The sequence below is a fragment of the Rousettus aegyptiacus genome, unplaced genomic scaffold, assembly GCF_014176215.1.
Source record: "Rousettus aegyptiacus isolate mRouAeg1 unplaced genomic scaffold, mRouAeg1.p scaffold_m13_p_12, whole genome shotgun sequence".
Classification (NCBI taxonomy): Eukaryota; Metazoa; Chordata; class Mammalia; order Chiroptera; family Pteropodidae; genus Rousettus; species Rousettus aegyptiacus.
Window position 1 is genome coordinate 34,160,581 of NW_023416287.1, and position 22,597 is coordinate 34,183,177.

Genomic DNA, 22,597 nt, shown 5'->3' on the forward strand with positions numbered 1-22,597 from the left:
CAAACTTAGTAGCTTAAAACAATAAGCTCTGACTATCGCTCACAAGTCTATAGATCAGCTAGATAGTTCTACTGATCTGGACCAGGCCCAGTTTTTGGCTGGGTTCACCCATGCTTCCATTGGTTGGCTGGGGACTCATTTACTGGTTTAGGATGTCCCCTCTCACATAGAGGATAAGTGTCTGTCACCTGGAGTGACAGGAATGACAAATTGCATGTTTTTCATCACCCAATAGGCAAGACTGGGCTTGCCTATATGGCACTTGAACAGAATTTCAAGAGAAAGAAGAGAGGCTGCAAGTCCTTTTGCGAACTAAGAGCATCATTTCTACCACTTGTTTTTAGCCAAAACAAGTCACAAAGCCAGTCATATTCCAGGGAGGGGAGAATATGTTCCACTTCTTCATGAAGAGCAAGAAAATCACATTGTCAAGGGCATAGGCCCAGTAGAATAGTGGACCGGAGCCATTGGGTAACACAGCACACCCACGACTCCTGTCACTTGCCTCCTGTTTACCTTCCTCCCATGGACCTTTGTTAGAAGGAGGCCAATCTAACAGCCATATTTGTCCCTAATCCCCTATAGCTATTTGCACTTCTGACAGACTAATGTTTTATTCTAGAGGCAAGAGGGAGCTACTGGATATTCTTAAGAAAGCAAGGAGACCAATGAAAATGAATTTGAAAAAAGATTTTCCTGACATTCAGGGAGCAAGTATGTTTGCCTGAGACAATCAGTAAGGCAGGATTGAGGGGAAAGCATTCAAGGAAGTGGGAACAGAGCCTACAAAGTCCCAGAAATATAAAAAGATGGTGTTGAGAACAATTATAGGAAGCCTCTACTAGCTGCTTAAAATTAGTGTTGCCTAATTTAGTAATGAAATGTTTCTTCTCATATGTTCCTCTGGAAAGCCCATGATATTCATCTCCCCACTTAAAGGCCAAAATTAAAGATATGAAGCTTTCAGTGTTTTTCATTTGCTCAAGCCAGTTCACATGCATTTGTCCTCCAACCATTAGTGAGCAGTTTTAGATCAGAGAGGGCTTATCAGTGTGTGGGAAGGTAGTGGGGTGATGAAGTAAAAGAGCGTTGGTCTCAGACCTGGCTCTACCACCTTCTCACTGTGCACCTGCAAGCCAGAACCTCTAAGAATCAACTTCGACATCTGTGAAATGGAGCAATACCAACTCGTAGCCCTCCTGTGAGGATTAAAGGGGGCTAGGCAAGAAAAGCACTGAGCACAGTACCTGGTAATGAATAATGACCAGAAAGTGGCAGATGGCTGTTCGTACTTTTAGCTCCTTACTCTCCTAGAGCAGGGTCCGCATAGGACACGGCCTCCGTCGGTACCTCCGTGTTCTTCACAGACGTCAGGGAGTGTGCTGACTTGCCCAGGCAAGGCCCGATTGCACATTTCATGTCTCAAAAAGGAGTTCTTGACAGGGCTGATTATTAAATAATAAGGAAATTAGTGCTCAGTCGAATTAGACATGGCACTGATTTTTAAACATTCATTTAAAAATTACTTGTTAGCATGAACCAAACAGCAAGCAAACAAGCCACATTTAATCAGTTTTCATTAAAGTTCTATTTTTAAAAATATATGTGCATATATATAAAGCATATATATCTACTTTACATATGGTATGTATTTTATATAAGTATATATTTAAATACATACTATGTGGGTATATATATAGTGTAGGTATATATTACATATAAACACATATGTATATAATTATAAATATATAAATCTATATAATAATATATACTTAAATATGTACATTTAAAGTATATATGTATGAATCAATATAAAGGGTGTGTGTGTGTGCTTCATGCTGTTTTTCATTTTAGTTTATCAATTTCTTCAGCATTTGGAGCTGCGAAAGCCATGCCCATGACAGACTCTCTCATAGAATTAAACCACAACTAAGCACCTTCTCAAGAATCTCAAATGTGGTTTACAGAAAACTTAAAGACAAGTAGACAGTGGTTTGTTCAGCACTTTAAGTTTTCTCAGATCTTTCACCACAGGGGCTGACCTGTAATGGGAGGTTTGCGTGGACAAAACATACAGATTTTATTATTGTTCCAAAGGGAATTTGGAGCCCAGAGATATGTAGCCTTTATGAAGGCAGGATTTACTTTTGCTCATACAAAGAAAGAAAGTGTGTGTGTGCGTGCGTGCGTGTGTGTGCATGTGTGGTTTTTATGTATACATATGTTCTTTTTTAAGGGCTGATGCAACAGCATTGCTTGCCCCAAGAGGATGTCAAACAATACACCAGTCAATACTGCAGAAATCAGAACTTCCTAGGGCCCTGTAGCCAGTCAGCTCCTGTACCCACATTTCATTATTGTAAACCAGAGTTTAAACAGTGAGTGGAAAAGTCCGCCCTCCTCACCCAGCCATCAGTAGGCTGTGGTCACACTGTTCTAGCAGACTTGGTAATGTGACCGTTTAATCCCTTAGCTGCTTCACAGACCACCAAAATAGGCTTTTCGGCATCAGGACCAGTAGTTTCTGATGACTTCTACAAATGGAATCTTCCAATCGTGAATGCTGTTTGGGGTTAAAACACTGCATTCTAACTAAGAGTTCATATTTGTTTTAGTTCTCTATTGCTGCTTAACAAACTTCCCCAAAACTTAATGACTTAAAAAAAAACACATACACAAATATTTATTTGCTCGCAGTTCTGTAATCTGGGCAGGAATAGCCTGTCTCTCTCCCTAGCTGCTGACTGGGGTGATCTGGCTGACAACTTCCCTCACAGGTTGGATGTCTCATCTGAGGTGTTAGAACATTGGAGGTTACTGGGCTTCTCTCTCCATGGGGCTCGTCCACTTGTGGGCTAGTTCAAGCTCCTCTATACAGCACTAGCTGATGGAAGTGGAAGCTGCCAGGCTTATTAAGAAGTAGTGCGTCTTCCTTCTACTGCATTTTATGGATCAACAAAGTCACCAAGTCAGCCCAATTCAAGAAGACAGGAAATACACACGGGAGGGGAAGACCTATTTGGAACCTTTTGTTATAAGGGAAGAGAAAGCAAGCAAAAGGGATAAAATTAATGGAATTATGGTGTTTGTTGCAGAGAATACTCTAGAACATGATTCCTGAGAAGGCCTTGCTCAGAATTATATGGCCAGACGAACCTCAGAAAGAGTATCTAATGAATGCCTGGGGTCCATAATCTGGTCAGCCTCAAAGTTTCTGTGGACTCCTTGAAACTGTATGCAAAATGCTGCCAATATATGCTTTTTTATTCCTGGAGAAAAATGGGAATCTATAGCACTCAATATATCCTCAAAGAAGTCTATGATCCAGAAAAGATAAGAATCATTATCCTGTAACTGACAGGCAATATTACGTCCCAATGGATGGACCAGCCTTGAAATTAAGAAGAAGCCCACAGTTCTAGTGCTTCAAAAAAAATCAGAGCTGTTCCACTCAGCACAAACCTGTCTTACATTGCGTTTGTTTTTTTTTTCACCAGAAACCTGTAAGTGCAATTTCTGCAGGAAGATACTTCAAATTTTAAAGTAAAGATCACATTTCAAGGTCGAAATGTTCTAAGAAGCCTCTTTTGGTAGAAACAAGCCAAGGTCAAGAAGGCATCTGGGAGCGGGGATGGGGAAGAAAGGGGACCCTAGGATACACAGAGGGAAATGCAGCGGGTGGGGGGAGGAGGGACGTGCTGACTCCAGGCTAACTGAGCCGTTGAAAAGAACCAAATTGCTTCCAATTGATAGAATTTAAAGAAATTCCTCCAAAGGTTTTTGAAGTTGTATGTAACTTGTCTTTATTTTTCTCCACAGCCACGGGACCCGATGTGCCGGGGAAGTTTCTGCTGCAGCCAACAACAATATCTGTGGAGTTGGAGTAGCATACAATTCCAAGGTCGCAGGTAAACTGTCCCTGCCAAAGAGCAGACCCCGTTTCCGGCAGTCAGTCCCAAACGCATCGCGGCCTGGGCTCCAGGCTGGCCAGGGCCTGGCGAAAACTACTCCGCAGCAAGGGGCCTGGGACTTAGCAAGAGTGAAAAAAATTTTTAATTTTAACCTACATGGCAATATTAATAAACTTTTAAATTTTTTATTAACATGTAATATAATTACATAAAAGTACACAGATCACAAACATACAACTCAATGAATTTTCACAGGCTGGCCATACCACATGTGGTCATCAAGAAACAAAACATTACCAGCACCCCTAAAGTCCTCCTTGTGTTCCCTCCCAGTTACTACTCATAAACACAAGAATTACCACAATCCTGATTTCTAACAGCAAATATTGGTTATTGCCAGTTTTTAAACTTTATATAAATGGAATTTAAATTGTTATAAACATACTAAGAATCTTCAAAGCAGTTTTGTTTTTTGTTTTTGTGTTTTGCATCTCAGCTCTATGGGAAGGATATTTAGCAATTCCATCTTCACAGGGGACTTTATAAATGAGGGTATTAGGTCACTAAAAATTTAGAAAGCAACACCTGTCCCTACCACCCTAAAAGAAGAGGGAAAGAAAGAGGATGAAAGAGAGGGGTTCGTAATCTTTCAACAAAATGCCAGAGAATGGAGTGGCTCCTGGCTCATTCTGAGTTTTGCATCAAATTTGTTCTTAATTTATTTAGGCTGAGTCACCCAACCTTGTTATTTCTTTTTTACAACTGTCTTGATATTTTTTTCCTGGCAATTTAATGGAACCGTAAACATACTTTGTGCTGACGCTTAAATTTCCAGAGGCCTAAATAAAGCAAGAGCAACCTGTACAAACCTACCATTAACCTCTTTCAGAACTGTTTGCCAAGAGGCTTGCCTGAGCTGGGTGCTGAATTTCACAAAAGAATACATCTGGAAGGTTCTGAAATGTAAATAAAGGAGGCTTTGCCCCTTGGGTTTCAGCTCTCTTTGTGTGCATCCAAAATGTTGGCATTAAAATGTCAGAAGCCATTATGAGCTCAGGGGAAGGAATATCACCCGATTAATATTTTATAAGCTAGGATTGTACCAGAGTGGTAGCTGAGGTGACATGGGCTCTCTATTCACAAGACAGGACTGGAGGCAACTGAAAAATTCAAATCTGGATTTCTATTTCACAATGATTGTCTTCAAAATAGTTTTTGAAGCCTCTGTACATCCCAAGCAACTGGTTTTTTTGAATAAGGGATTCTTGGAATTACTGCCTCTAAAAATTAAGAGTGAGAGCAACTCAAAGTATTCTGGAGATTTATTGGGGTCCCTTTCCCCACCTGCTTCCTCTATCACTTTCTCTATTATCTGTAGTCTGAAAACATCTGAGCTGCTCATCAAATGCACCTGATTCACCTGCTCTCCTTATTTGAATTTCCTAAAAGCAAAATGAGAATGAGAATTTGGGTATGTAAAGGAGGAAGAAATTTTCCTCTACCCTTCTAGTTTCTTTTGGCTGGTCTAAGAATTAAATTGACATGAGACAGATTAATAGGAGAAAAGAACCAAATTTAATTACATACATATATACACGGGATCCATAAGAATATGGGGCCCAAGGACAAATCAGGCAGTTGAAGTTTATATGCCAACTTGAGTTAAGGAGAGGGAGGTAGTGGTTTGGAACTTTGAAGGAGAGAAAGGCAATTCATAGAGAGATGGAAAAACACATTTTGGTAAACAAATGTTTCCTGGGCCATACAGAGACAATGGGACACAGAACAGACTCTGAGTTCTAAGTCTTCCCCACCACATGGAGTTCATATTACATTATAGTTATTTATGGTGAGAGCTCCCTTCTAGGGAGCCCTCTATCTAAATTCTTTTAGGCAGCAAGAGGAAGGTAAAAGGTTCTTCTTGACTCTTCTGTTTTTCATAAATACAATAATCTTTGTGCTAGAGAGAAATATTTTGGGGTGACAAATTTTGCTTCCCTCCAGGTACAAGGAGTTTATTTGGAAAGTAATCAATCCCAGGAAGCCAGAGTAAGGGGAAAACGGCAAAAAGGAGCCTACAAAGTGAGTGTAGATAAGCCAGCCGCTCCCATGGACAGCTGGGGCTCTGAGGGACAATGGGGACACCCCTCAGAGTTGCATCCCCAAGGTGAGGAAGCTGAGGTGTTTATCCACCAACTCCCATCCCTCATTGGTGGAGAAGTCTCCTGGACCACGAACACCCTGGCCTGTCTAGCCTGTTAGCTCACATGGGCTGAGCAGAACTCTTAAGGCAGAGAACAGCCCCCAGACAGACAATCAGATGGAGCCGGTGGATCCAGGCACAGCATGACAGCCTCTGCCTCACCTGCTGACTGACCCTCTTCCCAAAGGCGAGTTAATGAAGCCTGACACCTCAAAGACATGCCCTGTGCTTTCTGAAACCCTCACAGCAGTGCTCTGAGATTCCAGAAACCAAGCCCAGAGCTGGTGGAAGCCATGCCCAGCCATACAAAGTTTCTCAACAAAGCAGCCACCTTTCTCCCCTTTACTGCTTCCTTAACTCCAGCTTTGCTTCTCTGTAACCACTTATGCTGGTTCTAACTACTCAAGTGCCAGGAAGCTCTAGTCCCCTTTCCTGTGCTCTGTAGGACAGCCAGTGTTCTTTAGGCTTCCCCAGGGGAGCAAAAGGAATTCATCAGGAAAACACACTGGAGTGTAACTCGAGAATCCCAACAAAAGCAGAATTTAAGGCTCCTCAACCTTATGTATTTAGGGGAAATTTTTGTTCTGGTTGACAATTCTAAAAGTTAGCTGGTTTTTATTTTTCTAAACGAGCATAACCTTCCAGAGAAATCTTCCCTTTCAGGAGCTTTGAGACCACAAGACTGTGTAGTTCGCCACCTGGTGGCCAACTGAGGTCATTGCTAGTCTCTGGCAGTCCCAAGCTGTTCAGTTACAGGTTGGGGAGATACCGGCTGCAATGTCCCAAGCCCATCCCAGGTCCTGGGTGTCTCTCCACCCTGCCTTCAAAAAAAGGCTAAAATTAAGGTGCTATAGAGTCTTAGTCCAGAAAAATAAAAGAAAGTGAGGATGAGATTATAAAATGAGTCTTCTGAAGGTAAAAAAGGGAAAAAAATCATTGAGTATTTCTTTATCTGCCTGTTAGCCTCTTAAGTTCTCTTATATTACAAACTCTGCTCATGTCTCCATATTTTTCTTGTTTGTTTGCAAGCATTCATGATATGTTCTAGATACTAGCCCCTGATCATTTTTAGTAGATGCAAATATTTTCTCCCAAACTTCCACATAAGGTCATTAGTTCATCCAAATTCCAGCTTTGTGCGTCATGCTCGCTTGGTGTCCAGTTTTATTTTTCTTCAAACAATGAGTCAATGTCCCCAGTACTGTCTATTTAATATTCCAGCCTGTTATTTTGATTTGTGGTGCCACCTTCATTGTACATACATGGTTAGTCTCTGGATAAGTATAATTTAGATAACTCCTCCTAACAAGTATAAACTAGAAAGTGTAGCCAACCCCTTCTGCTACTGAGCCTTTGTGTATGATTTTCCCTCTGCCCAGATTTGCTCCTCCCTGCAGTATACCTGGCCTCCTCCCCTTCATCTTCAGCTCTCAGGTTCCCGTTGCTTTCTCCAACACCACTTTCCAGACCAGTTTCCTTATCTATACTTGATAAAGCATGCAGGATTTTTCCTTCCCAGCACTAACTACTATTGGTTATTGCACATTCTTATGCATGATTATTTCATTAATATCTTCCTCCTCAGAGAGACAAGGGTCTCCATGAGGACAGGAGCCATGTCTGTTTCTCTCACTTCAGCAGCTAGCGTGGAGTCTGGACACAGCGGATGCTCAAACCGTATTTGCTGAATGACAGAAAGTAAGGAAGAAGTAAAGAGAAGGAAGGGCCAATGAAGAAACCCATTATAAGCAGAAGAGATTAATTATTAAATGAAAGAATGCATGGATGATTGGAGTAGAGGGATTAAGGGCATGAGGCTCTAAGGACCCAAAGCTGATGAAATTTCTACCCGGAAAGCTTCCATGAGCACCTTCTCACCTTTTTCCCTTTATTTCAATCGAATCAGTTCCAGGGAGACCTGGGCCTTACAGTTGGGTGCTTACTGTGTGCCCAGCTCTACTGTAAATGGTGGGATACAACAATGAGCCTGCAGACAAGAAACCTGCCCTCACACAGCTGACAGTCTAAGAGGAGACCCTAACAATGAACAAATAAGCATGATAATATCAGATAATGATTGCTGGTAGGAATGAAACAAAGCATGGTGGCAGAGAATAACTGGGGTGGGGCACGGCTAGTGACTTGAGGATGAGCTCTACAGCACCACCCCAGGCCTGATCACTGTATTAATGACCAGTGGCGACTCTGCATCTTCTTCCTCCCTTCTGTAGAGCTTCTCAGAGCAGCCTCAGGGTGCAAGCCGGGACGGATTGACTTTATCTGCCTTCCTTTGAAGTCAGAGAATATAGATTTATGCACTGGACTTCAGGATGAGATCTCCTTTGATTAAAGATTCTGAAGAGTTTGAGAACCACACTAGTGAGCACTGTCAAAATACTCTGGAATTTGTCTACCAGCAATGAATTGCTTCCACATATTTGGCCAATAAAACTCATAATATTTCCAAAGGTTTATACATATTTTATCTGAATTTTTAAATAACCAATAAAAATCACCCATTAGCACAATGATTAACACATTTTCAGATCCTTAAAACCTAGATCAGTGTGATTTTGCTCCTCAGCCTGCAGACTAATATTCATAAGCACAGAAGGTGGCAATTAGAGACACTGAGGTTTGTGGGCAGCTGTAGCATTTCCTAGTGTCAGGTACAAGGTCACCTTTTGTAACAGGATTAGACACAGAAAGGATTTAGCTCAAATCCCCTGGTCCATGAAACCCTAGAACCAAAAGCTCCAACAGTGCAAGCAGTGCAGGCAGGCATGAGGCTCAGACCCTAAAAGAAGGGAGGAAGAAGATGCAGAGTCACCACTGGTCATTAATGCGGTGATCAGGCCTGGAGTTGGGGGAATAGATGCTTGATGTGCACTGTGTGTCCTCACCATCGAATCACATCAGACAGTAGAGCTTTTTACGAATGTGGAGACACTGGGTCTAGCTTCCAGGTCTGACCTCTCCTGCCTCTCATTCTCATCTCCTGCCTTTTCTCTAGTTCGTTCTCTCTCTCTCTCTCTCTCTCTCTCTCTCTCTCTCTCTCTCTCTCTCTCTCTCTCTCTCTCTCTCTCTCTCTCTCTCTGTCTCTCTCTCTCTCGCTCTCTCTCAGTCAGCACCCAGAGACAGAGATGAGGCCCTCCCTAAAATCCCTTGGGTCACCCTGAGCTTCTGTCTTGGCTGCTAATAGTTCAGTCTCTTGCAAAAATTAATGCCATGTCTCATTCAATTAATGCATGCCTCATTCCTCCCAAGCTTAACGAGATTAAAAGAATGTCGGGCGCCTGGCCCCTGAATATGAATGAGAGCCTTGCTCCAGTTTGTGGCTGCCCTTGCCTCCCTTGATGCTGAAAGTCAGAAGATTAATGCACACCAGCTCTGATTTTCTGTGCAGCAGAAGGGGAGGGAGCCAGGGAGGCGATGAAGAGGGAAAGAGACAAGAACAAGAGCTGCAAAGAGAAAGGGTACAGGGCATGGCTGGATGCACCACGCGCTGGCTGTATGACAAAATCCAGTGTTGTCATTGGCTGGCATGTGGAACCATCCAGGACTACTTTAGCCAAGGTTGAATTTCTCTCACCTTCCAGTTGAGGTGGCTATTAAGTCCTGGTCATCTGGGCACTAGACAAGTTCAAGGCCATCTGAGTTTTCTCTTTGCAGGAAAGTGAATACCAGCCTCTCTGTAATGTTTCTCCATCCACAAAGTGGGCATGACTTCTAGCAAGAAGAAACTGCATTATTTGGTTTATTCTGTCACCTGTTGGCCACCTTTGTTGAACGACTTTTTTAAATAATTAAAAATATGGATGGACCAAAAACTAAAGGGAGAGTTTGAAATTTCATATCCTTTATAAAATGAAGCATAAAACTTAGCTTTCAAAAAGTTCAATTAATAGACTATACTCATTCTAGATGAGCTTCCTCCAGGACAAAAGATGTTATCTCATAATTGGATATATTTTTTGGCAAAAATGGTGACTTGATTTATAAGGTAATGGTAAAGGATGGAAAATCTGGACCTGTTATTATCTGTTCTTCTAAACCCGTTGTTTCTGTTAGGGAGAAAATCAACTAAATAAAGTAATAATACTAAGCATTTATTCATCAAATATTTATCAAGCTTAAGATAAATTCCAAGCACCATGCTGTTGCCCTGGACACAAAGTGAACAAAGCAGATGTGTGCCCTGTACCCAAAGACTGCTGTCTGGTGGTGAATGAAACACACAATCAATCAATTGTAATGGAAGGCTGAAAGTGTGATGCCAATGGAGGACCTAGAGAGCTAGACCCAGAACGCCTTCTGGGGAAATGCCTACTAGACACATAGGTTAGTCAGGAGGAGGGTGAGCCCTGAGGGAAGTTGCAGTGCAAGGGGCGGGCTATGAGAGTCGAGGAGGAAAGAGAGGCCCTTAAGAGAGAAGGCAATTTCATGTGTCCTGCAAGAACCTGAGTGGTTGCAAGAAACTAATTTGCATACTTTGTTAGAGAGTGACACTTGTGTAATAATATCCTTGACCATGATGAGTAAGGAGAGTCAGCATCCAAGCCTTTATTATGTACAGCCCAGCTCTTGCATTTCAAAATTCCATGGACAGAAAGACTTAGTCAAATATACCTAAATTTTAGGCTTCTTGCCACAAAATAGTGTATCAGGAAAAAAACAATATGGCTCCAAACAGCAATGTTTTGAGGTTAGTGATAGAGGGACAGAATGCTCATCCCATTGATTGCTACTGAGTTAACCTTGGAGAAGCTTTTTACAGACAGAGAGGGTAATGTGAACCATGGGTGCCCAAAAGCATGTTCCTTGTCCCTGTATGCCATTGCCCAGCTCAAGTTTACCCCTCATACAATCCTGGACTACAGGACTCTGCTCCTTATCAACTTGCCAGCAAGAAGTCACTCCCACAAGGCGTCAGAGAGTAGCACAAACTTTACAAAGATGTCATAGAGGAGAAAGAGGAGGTGGTTATGTCACACACCCCATTACTAGTATATTTCAGAACAACCCATGCAACATTTCTGTCCTCCCCCTAAGTTCCTTCTCAGATATAATGCAACTGGGAGCTTCTCTCTTTCTGATCTGCCCGTACCTGCACTGTCCCTAACCCCATCCACCCGCTGCCCTCTGCCCTCTGGGATTTCTCCTTAAATATTTAATATCTATTGCCTCCCCCTACTGTAATGCACAGTAGCCTTATTTCTTCTCTGAAACTTGACCCCAGTCATCATCACCCAGTCTTTGGAGCCTGACCTTCCACTTAGAAACATGCTTATCGGGTATGTCTTCAACAAAGATGGTCTCTCCCCCATTGGGAATTCTGGTGAAGTTTGCTGGGGGAATAAAATTGTCTACAAATAGTTACATAAGGAAAGGTGAAGGTGGGGGTTCAGAAAGGATTTGGTGGGCGTTCTGTGCCTCCTTCTTGATCTTCTGAAGCTGTAGTTGTACTCAGGATTGCAGTGTCCCCCAGGACACCTGGGATGGAAAACTCTCCAGCCACACCCAGGACTGAGCCCTCCTCCCCTTCTGTCTCCTAAGAATTGGGAACCAAAACGCTGTTTCCCTGTCCACATATGTCCGCAGGTATCCGGATGCTGGACCAGCCATTTATGACGGACATCATAGAGGCCTCCTCCATCAGCCACATGCCTCAGCTGATCGACATCTACAGCGCCAGCTGGGGCCCCACAGACAACGGGAAGACAGTGGATGGGCCTCGAGAGCTCACGCTCCAGGCGATGGCCGATGGTGTGAACAAGGTAAAGTCGTTCCTGCTGCCATGAGGCTCTGGTCCAACACCTGGGGGGTGGGGCGGACAGAGTGGTTGAGAGGAGGTGATGACAGAGGAGGAAGGGGTAGGGCAGGAGCAAAGGTGGGGCTGTTACCCTGTGCATTAACTCGGGACCTGCGAGAAATGGATCCCAAAATGGAGGTAGACAGCTGACCTGTGAAAGACAAAGTGGAGGTAGCCAGAGGAGGGAGGGAGCACCTTCAGACACAGAAGGTGATGTGGGCCTGGCCCCCGCAAAGGAGTGGGAGGAAGGAGGATCCCACTCTGCCTTGGTCCCGGCAGGAAGGGCCTGAATAGCACCCTCTCCCTGCCAGTCCTGGCTGGGAGCAGCCCGCAGGCAGTGGGGCGTCTGCGCAAACTGGGTGGTGGATTCAGGAGGCAGCAGCAGGGGCTGTGAACCCACAACGCTCTCAGGCAGGAGCTCTGAGCCACGTGTCATCTACGGCTGCAGTTCCCTGGCATTAGCGCAGCAACCAACAGAGCCAAGGAGATCCGACCAAGGCAGAGCCTTCAGAGGGAGGGCAGCAGGAAAACACCGGTCGCTATGCCCGTCGGCAGCTACACAGTGAGAGAAAGGAGATTCCGTCTCTGCGATCTCAGCGTAGGGGCCACCCAGACAAGGCATGAAGCAGGCTCCGGGATCAGTCTCCCTGGGTTATGGTCCCGGTTAACCACTCAGGTCTGAGTCTATCCGCAAGAGACGACCTCACTGTGCTTCAGTTTTCCTGCCTATGAGATGGTAATAACAGTACATTCCACCTGGGATCGTTGTGTGAGATAAATATGCAAATGCTTGGCACTGGGAAGTGCCCCACAAAGGACTGGTTCTTGTCCCTGTCATTATAGACGCTTAATATCACTGCCCCAAAACTTTGTGACATAAAGCACAATGTTTTACTAGGCTTGTGGATTCTGTGGGTCAGGAATTCAGACGAGCCCAGTGGGAATGCTTGTCTCTGCTCCACCATTCCTGGGCCTCAGCTGGAAGACTAGTGATTTGAATTACCAGAATATTGTATTTTCACATGTTCTTGCGATGTGCTGAATCCAGAATTACTCCTTATTGGTGCCACAACACCCACCACTCGGAGAAGTCGTTTTGCCTCACTTGAGTCTTTTTTCAGGACTGAATTTGCCATTGGGTTGACATCACTGTCCTCTCCATTCTTTCAGTTTGTTTGTCTAATCAGCCATCATGTGGGAATCACATCCCAAAGATTGCAACAATGGTGTGTAGAGTAAGAGTAATCAGGTCCTAAGTGAGGGAAAGACAAGTGTATGAGGTTTGGAATATGGACTTTTGGAAATCCATTTTAGGAATATTTTTAAATTTTGCTTCTTGGATTTTGATAAATTTCAAATAGATGAAATGGCTATAACTATATTTACATATGCAGACTAGCATTATATAAATAAATTGTAAAATGCATCTGTCCTATGTATATATGTTTAAATTATTTATAGTTTGTATGTAGAAAATACATAAGCTCATTACTTATAAAGTTATAGCACTACAAGAGATATATCTACAAAATACTGTATTTCACAGTAGCCTAGAAAGGTAAAAATATTGAAGAAAATTAGAGTGAACAACTGAAGGTTACTTTTTCTTTTCTTTTTCTTTCTTTTTTTTTTTTTTTTGAAGAATTACAATATGCCAAGCATTATTGTATTTTTTTAAACTATAGTCACTACTCTTTACATTAAATACCTAGAACTTATTTATCATATAACTGGAAGCTTGTGCCCTTTGACCAACATCTTCTCAACACCCAACCCTACCTCCTGCAAACCCAGCAACCACCATTCTACTCTCTTGTTTCTACGAGTATGGTTTTTTTTTTTAGATTCCACATGTAAGTAAGATCATACAATATTTGACTTTCTGTCTGACTTATTTTTTTTTTAGCAAAATGCCCTCAAATTCCATCCATGCTGTCACAAATGGCAGTTTTTCTTCTTTTTATGGCTAAATAATATTTCATTATATATATATGTATATATTTCACATTTTCTTTATCCATTCTTTTGCTGATGGATGCTTAGGTTGTGAGTTATGCTGCAACGAACATGAGGTGCAGTTATCTCTTTAAGATATTGATTTTATGTCCTATGAATATATATACTCGGAAGTGGGCTTGCTGGATTATATGTTAGCTCTATTTTTAATTTTTTAGAGCACCTCCATACTGATTTCCATAATGACTGTACCAGTTTATATTCCCACCAACAATACACAAGAGTTCCCTTTCTTCCACATGCTCAATAACACTTGTTATTTCTTGTCTTTTTGATAATAGTGAAGGCTACTTTTTCTATACATTTCTGAGATCAGAAAACATGTTTTCTTCTCTAGCTATCCATCCGCAGAAATAACTTAGCACTTGAAAATATGGTACATCAGCTATTCAGTAAATAGAATTAACACATAAATGAAATTTGATGTGAAAGATTATAAGTCATATAGAAATCTATAACTATAATGGAAGCCTTTGGTGGCCCCTCGCACACCCCACCCCACTGCTCTGTTTGCTGCTGATAACAGCGCAGCTGCCTCTTCCCTGTAGAACTGCCCTGGCTAATGGGAATCTTCTCATCCAGAAGGTTCTGCCCCCACTCACACCCAGAGGGCAGCCCACAGCCAGTGAGGAACTGATTCCAGGTGGAAAGGGCCAGCCTGCTTGTCTCCAGCAGGGACCACTCTACGCTGTGACTTATGCTCCAGGGTCCTTAGTGAATCAGGTCAATACTTTACTCACAACTACATCATTAGGGGGCTCCTTCCCCTGCATCTCCTGTTTTATTCCCTCATTCACGGATTTCTCCTGAGAGCTCTTCCTCAATACAGCTGCTGCACTCAAGTCCCTCAGACCCTGCTTCTAGGGAACCTGCCCTATGATGTTAACCCATTAGAGTATGCTCTTTTCCTTGGCTGCCACGAAGCTCAGAACTAAGTTTGTGCCGAACAACATAGGTATTTTTAGGCTTGGTTTACTGTTACCCCTTTTTTCTCTTCTCTTTACCATCCATGGCCTCCACAATCATTCCTTAGCATTTGTTCCTGCATCTTTATTTGTAATCTCATTGAATCTAAGCCTCTGAATACTAAGCAATGTAAAATTTGTAAAGGAATTTATAAAACGAGCTCAGTTTAATTAGATCAAATTTAGGCATGAAAAATCTAACTTTGGATCCTCTAATTGTTGCTTGCTTACACACATTCCTAGTCTTAATGGACTAACGTGTCTCAATGAACAAAAATTGACAACACCTAGGCCCTAACAAATAGTCAACAGTAAGTCAAACAACGTGCTGCCCCTCAGAGCAGAGTTCAGCCAACCTTGGCCCACAAGCCAAGTCTAGCCCACCAGCTGTCTTTGCAAATAAACTTTTATTGGAACACAGCCGGGCCCATCTTTCCAGCCACGATTTCTCTTCCAAACACACCTTTCATAGGCTCCACATGGGAGGAAGCACATGGAACACTAAATGAATGGAATCTTCACTCAGAATGAACAGCTTTTATGCTGGCCTGTTCATATCTACATCTTCAGATAAGTGGACAACTGAGCTTAAGAGTTGGGAGACTTGAGTTCAAACCTCAATACTGTCCCTCGTTGGCTGTGGGACTTTAGACTAGTCACCTCTCCATTCCTCAGTTTCTTTTTCTATGAAATAGTCCATAACAGTACTTCTCTATGTGTGGCCGCTGGCCTGCATGAGAGTTTGTGAGAAATGCAAAATCTCAGCCTCACCCCACTCACCCATCTGATATATCAGAATCTGCATCTTAACAATATTCCATTAAAGTTTGAGAGGTGCCACTCTAAGTGATCTCTAGAATATCCATCATGTAAACCTAAGATACTAAGACCATAAAGTGTGTTGTTTTAAAAAGCCCACAATGTGTAGAAAAGAACGATGGAGGTGAATCATTTTCTGGAAGTAACAGCTTTGCATGTCCTCATCTGGGTGGTGCATTGGATGAATTGATGATTGAGCCATATGCGCTAATTTGTCTCTGAGTTGCAGGAACAGAGGCCCAGGTAACTCAATGTAAAGGGGTTTCTTGCTGTAGGAAACATGAGTAGTGAGAGCAATGAGATAGATCCAGGCGGGACCTCATACAGACTGGGACCAGACAAGGGGGCTGCAGGATGCTGGCCACAAGAGTGTGTGGAGCTCCCCAGTAGGGCTCTGCAGTCACAGAGCTTGCCTGTTTCTCACTGGCTTTGTGTGTTCACCTCTTCAGTTCATTTTTCCTCTTCCTTGAGGATTATGTTCATGTGGTGCTTCCTCTTGGACAGAGCCCTATCAGCATTCTCATTGTTACAACCTGTCAGCCTCTACCCCAACTGCCATCTGCTCCCCCTTAATGCTTCAGTGAGAGACTGTCCTCCCATTAATAGGCTCAAAAAAAAAAAAAAAAAAAAAAAAAAAGAAAAGAAAAGAAAGTGTGGTCCTGTTGGAAGGACTTAGATTTAGAAAGGTCAGAGGATAGTCAGAAGATTGCTAACAGAGCCCCTTTCTTTTCTATCCCAACAAAATCAAGTGACAGTCATCTATATTCATGCTGGCTTTCCAGCCCTCTGATGAAGTTTCTTCTGGGCTGTTGAATTCTTTCAAAGTTCTAAACAGAAATATAAGACCACGTGCTCTGCTCTGTTATGGTTTAATTGTATACCCCAAAATTCATATGTTAAAGTCCTAACCCCCAGGACCTCAGAAAGTGGTCTTATTTGGCATCAGATCATTATAGAGGCAATTAGTTAAGATGAGGTCACCACAATGGAGCAGAGTGAGCCCCTAATCCAGTACGTGTTTGTATAAAAAGGTGTGATTTGAACCCAGACACACACATAAAGAATGCTGTGAGAAGATGAAAGCAGAAATTGGGGTGATGCTTCCACAAGCCAAAGAATGCCAAAGATTGGCAGCAAACCACAAGAAGCAAGGAAAAAGGCATGGAACAGATCCTTCCCTCATAGCCCTCAGAAGGAACCAAGCCTGCCAACACCTTGATCCTAGACTTCTAGCCTCCAGAACTGCTAGACAATGCATCTCTGTTGTGGTACTTTGTTATGGCACCCCTAGAAAACCAATACACCTCCCAGTGTCAGAATGAGCAGTCAAAAAAGAGATTTGGCCAGACTCAAGCAATACGGGAAGAACATGGTCACTTTTGTAGGTTACCTTTGATGTCACTAGGCACTCTCTTTTATAGACAAGATGGCTGATAGTTGATCCAATTACAACTTTTTTCTTCTCCTCTGGAACCTTGAGAAGATCCATCCTCCATTTTCTAACATAGTCCCTCAGAGGAAAAGCAGGCAAAAAATTTCATGATGTAATAGTAGGAGAGAATAAGTTTCTGCATTTGGGACAGTGCCAAGCTGGAGTTGGCTCCTGATGACATTACATAGGTAACTTGAAATTAGACATGGTGACTGTGCCCCCTGCAGAAAGCGGGTTGTTACACATTTGCCAGCACACTGCTAATAAGAGGCCTCAGCTGGCTTCCCTTCAATTATTGCAGTTAGCTACCTACTTATTCTCCCAGCAACAAAAGGCCAGCTTTGCCTTTGAGAAGAGAAAAATCACCTGAAACCCTAAGGTTTAGTGTTTCCCCAAAATTACAAGTTTCCCAACCATAGTCACAAGTTACCCAAGACTATGGAGGGCAACTTTTCTAAGTATTTTAAATAAAGACCTCACACCTCAGGCCATTCAGCATTCATGCATTCAAGAAAAGGATCCCAGAAACACTGTAGGAAATGGGAAATTGAGTCCTTGAAAGTGAACAGTATCCATGACAGCGACTAAATATTTATTGCTATACCAGGATGGGCCCATTGAGGAAATAATACAGTAATGTTTTATTACCAGGTTATGCTAACCAGCTATGGCATTCAGCCCATCTGAGACAGCAAGAAGACCCCTGACATTTAAATAGCACAATGCCATTTACAGAGGGGGTCTACAAAGGATTGGGGTGAGAGGGAGGTGGTGATGCTGCCCCATTTCAATGCCCAGACCCTTAGGAGTCTTTTTAAATTAAGTTTATTGGACTAACATTGGTTAATACAATTATATAGTTTTCAGATGTACATTATAATCTCACATCTGTATAGTCTATTGTGTGTTTACCACTCAAAGTCCAGTTTCCTTCAGCTACCATATATTTGATCCCCTTTACCCACTTCACCCTCCCCCATTCCCTTATACTTGACCCCCTTTACCCCATCTACCTCCTCCCTTCTACCCCGCCCTGCTACCCTCTGATAACCACTAGTCTATAGTCCATGTCTATGAGTCTCTGTTTGTCCTGCTCATTTGTTGCTTTTAGGTTTATATCCCACATATAAGTGATATCATGTGAGTTTCAGCTTTTTCTGTCTGGCTTATTTCACTTAGCATGATTGTCTTGAGGTCCATCCATGTTGTGGCAAATGAAAGTATTTCATCTCTTCTTATGGCTGAGTAATATTCCATTGTATATCATAGCTTATTTAACAAATCATCTATCACAGGACACTTCGATTGCTTCCATGTCCTGGCCACTGTGAATAATGCTGCTATGAACATTGGTGTGCAAATATCTTTTGGGATATGAGTTCTCAAGTCTTTGGGGTAAATACCCAATAGAGGGATTGCTGGATCATATGGTAGATCAATTTTTAGTTTTTTGAGGAACCTCCGTACTGTTTTCCATAGTGGCAGTACCAATTTGCAGTCCCACTAGCAGTGTATGAGAATTCCTTTTTCTCTGCATCCTCTCTAACATTTGTTATTACCTGTCCTTAGGAGTCTTTAGGATGAAACTTTTACACACAAACAGCTTATTCCCTTATCACAATATTCACTGTGTGGATGGAGAGAAATGGATGTACCTCTAAGCAGGTACTCAAGGGAACACTTGGCAGATGTCCCCTTTTCCCAGAAGACATGGATTTTCAATGAGAAGCATTTTTTGACACCTGAGGCCAAAAGAGAGTCAGACGAATAGGTGCCATATGCCCTTGGTGCGAATTTACAATGCAGATGGAGCTCGATGCAGCACACCCTGGGTGGCTCCTGTCATTTTCCACAGACTTCTGACTGCTCCAGCACAGTTCAAGTCTGGGTACTTCTCTCTCCTCCATCTGTAGCCCCCCCTGCTACAACTAAGAAAGACCTTTCAAGTGTGACTGTTCTGCAAAGCATGCCAAGCACGTGAAACTTGAGAAAATTTGTTATGACTTATAATCAGATGACAGCATGTAAATATTTTAGAAAGTGAAGTGAGTATTATAAAAAAATACATGATTTCTCATTTGACTTTCCCCTAGACTGTGTGGATGATTCTTTTTGAGTTTCACAATGACATTTTCGGACAATGTTGTAGAATTTTGTGAAAGATGGTATATTATATATTCCTATTGTGCATTTCCCCTCAATTATTTCAACTGTCTTGTCTACTCAAAAGGAAAATTCACTTCTAAAAGATGGTCCCCACCTAAACGAAGGAGTCAGATAATTACCTATTACACAAAAATAGTTCTTATGCTTGTCTTTGAATTTTAGCATCTTGTGGATAGGTTCTGATTAACCAACACAGTAATGATAAAAAAGAAAAGGAAAAGGAGGATAAGAGAACTTTATCCAGGGGTATTGTTTGCCAAAGTCCCCACCGCTCCCAATTGTTTCACATCTGCTTCACACAAAACACCACCTACCTGGCTCCTTAGGGATTTGAGTTTACATCTACTAAGTTTGGTCAATAAATATTTGAGGAGGCAGCAAAGAACAGGTTGAGAGGAAGGGAAAAGAAAAACTTTCTCCCTTGGTTTATTCCAATCTTTTTTACTTTAACTTCATAGTCTACAAGGTGAATTTATAGTTAAAGTGGTCTTCACATTATATATAGGAAGTAGGTGACAGACCCCTATATTATGGGATTTCTAATAATTAACTTCTGTCTTAGTTTAGGGTCCCTTGGATGCAGAAGCTGGGACAAGAACTGAATTCAAGTAGTTGATTTGAGAGGTCAGATCACCAGTAGTAAATGGGGAGATTTGACAGGGAAGAAAGAGACCAATAAAGGGTGTGTTATTGAGCCAGCTACCACTGTGAACAACTGGAGCTTAGTCCTGCTGGGAAACTGGCAGACCACGTAGAACACACACTGAAGTTATCCTACAGCAAGGGAGCTCCGGTAAATGTCATCGTCTAAGTAAACACCCCAGCACTTTCGGCCTGGGACAGGTGTGTGGAGCAGCCTTTAGCCTCTTGGGAGAAAGCCCTTAGACAAAGAGATGTCTATGTTGGCATTTGGAAATTCTTATGCACAGAATATATAAGGTCTAAGAAATATGGGCTGATACCCACTGCCATCTCTGGTGCAATCTCCAGAGTGCAGTGTAAGTAAAACCTAATCTGAGACCTAGAGTCATTGTTCTCTGGGTAATAAAAGACCAATAAGGCAATGTGTTTGCTGGTCAGGGAAAGATGTAGCCCTTGCATAGAGACTAACGGAGCAACAAAGTCCAGCCCTTGTGGGACACAGTGTGTTATATTGCTCTAACAACCAGAGGGGAATTCAGATAAAACTAGAGGGCCTTGAAAGTGACAATTGATTCATGAACTTCTTTTCAAATCTTGAGGAAATGCAGCTGCCCCAGGCAACCCTGGCATGTCCTTGGCTGGCGCTGATGACTCTACACCCCAATCTCTTATTAATCACACTCAGGGTTGCTACCAGAGGGAACATCTTAGAAATGTTTAAAGACAGGATGTAGAAAATCCTCTGAGGCACGGATGAGACAGAACATTGATTGTTTATTCCCTGGGGGGTTGCGAAGGGCACAAGCACAGATCCCGGGTCATCAGGCTGGACTGTACTAGAGAAGGGTCACTTGCAAGAGAGCAGTTCAAAAACCACCATCCAGAAAAGGGAGGGGGGCGGCTGCCTAGGAAGACAGTGATTAATCTGGAATGGGCCAGGCGAGGCCCTGGTGCTGCTTGCTGAAATTTAATCAGAGCAGGGGTCTGACACGGTGTCAGCAAGTGCTGGGGCCTCTGGCAGGCAATGAATGCCTCCTGCCAAGGAGCTCTCAGGAATACTCCATGAGCCCTGATTTATACTCTGAAACGAAATGAAGGTTCACAACTGAGCAGGGGCAGCAAGGAGTCTACAATTCAGCCTCTGAAATGGTTGTTGCAGTTACAATCCCTCCTTTCATTTCCGTTAGGTTGATGGGTCAGTGGGTTTCAGGTGACTGCCCCATCCTTCCTTTGGCTTTCCAGGAGATCCTGACACCCTCAGCCGACTCCACTGAACTCCACTGAACCCAGTGGGGGTGCCAGGGCAGACTCTGTGGTGCCCGTGGGTGGCTGTAGTGCCCAGCTTGGCAGGGCCAGCCAGCATCTCTGCTCCTGTGCCTGAGGACCTTCTGGGCACCATGGGAGTATGCTTCCCAGGGTGCGCTCCATGGGGAGTTACCCCAGGGGCAACTGCCAGCTTCGCTGTCCTAGTTACAGGTTCACAGGGAGTCTCCAAGGAGACTGAACCCAGGTGCCCACAGAGGGAAACTGCTCATCAGTTCGCACGTGGTTGTCTTTTCTCCCTTCCTTGTCTCACACTTCCCCACTCTTCGCTAGTGGTTCCTGAGATCATCTCCCCTTGAATTAATGACCTGCTCCCAATTCTTTATCTCAACATCTGTTTTTGAAGGAACATAAAGTAGGACCAAGCCCTTTAGCCCTATAGTTGTGGCAGTTCTCTGAAAGCAAGCCCAGATCTTTTCAGAAAAATCCATTCACCCACTGCCCCTGCTTGAATCCCTGTGTGACTTTGCTACCACCTCCAACGCTCCACGTACAGAAAAGCAGATAAAGAATGAAAACATAAAACAGTGGCATGAAAATATAGCTCAGTTACTGATATTGTGGCAGAGAACCTTCCTAAGCATAAACACAAAGGGAAAATATTTAGCAAAAAGAAAAAAAAAGAATAATAATTATTATATAGAACTATTAAAAACTTCTGTAAGTCTGGTCATTGTTAAAGCTGAGTAATGGATACATGGGGAGTCATTATACTAGTCACTCCACTTGTGAGGTGCTTAACATCTTTCAAATTAAAAGGTTTTTATTCACACTAAAAAAATTAAAAGCAATTCAGTAGGTGGTTAAATTGTCAAGAGTAAGAATATACATCTAAGGAAAAGTGAAAAAAGCAATGTTCTAATTTTATACAAATGTCTACTTGTGGTTTGCAATAAAAATTTCAGGGACTGCAATACACTGAGATTTTTAAAAAAATGTTCTGTCTCAGTGGTCCCCAACCTTCTTGGCACCAGGCACTGGTGCTCCTATGAGAATCTGATGCCTGATGACATGAAGTGGACCTGAGGTGGTGATGCTAGCGCTGAGTGGCAGCTGCAAATACAGATGAAGCTTGGCCCACTCGCCCACTGCTCACCTCCTGCTGTGTGGCCTGGTTTCTAACAGGCCAGGGACCAGTACCGGCCCGTGGCCCAGGAGTTGGGGGCCCCTGCTCTATCTGATATAACCTAAATGGAAGTGAACTGATTGAACCGTATGTGGTAACAAGCAGCCTCAAAAGCTCAAGGGCTTCAAACCATAAAGATTTTTCATTCGGCTACACATCCATCATGGTCAGCAGTGGGCTCA

At 42.9% G+C, this 22,597-nt stretch overlaps 1 protein-coding gene across 1 annotated transcript in view; it reads left to right on the forward strand.

Moving 5' to 3' along the window:
* PCSK2 (proprotein convertase subtilisin/kexin type 2) overlaps nt 1–22,597 on the forward strand; it is a 247,144-nt gene that overhangs the window by 192,513 nt on the left and 32,034 nt on the right. The window contains exons 7-8 of the mRNA XM_036229694.1: nt 3,820–3,908; nt 11,716–11,891. Of these exons, the coding sequence (XP_036085587.1) occupies nt 3,820–3,908; nt 11,716–11,891 (265 nt within the window). The remainder of the gene's footprint in view (nt 1–3,819; nt 3,909–11,715; nt 11,892–22,597) is intronic.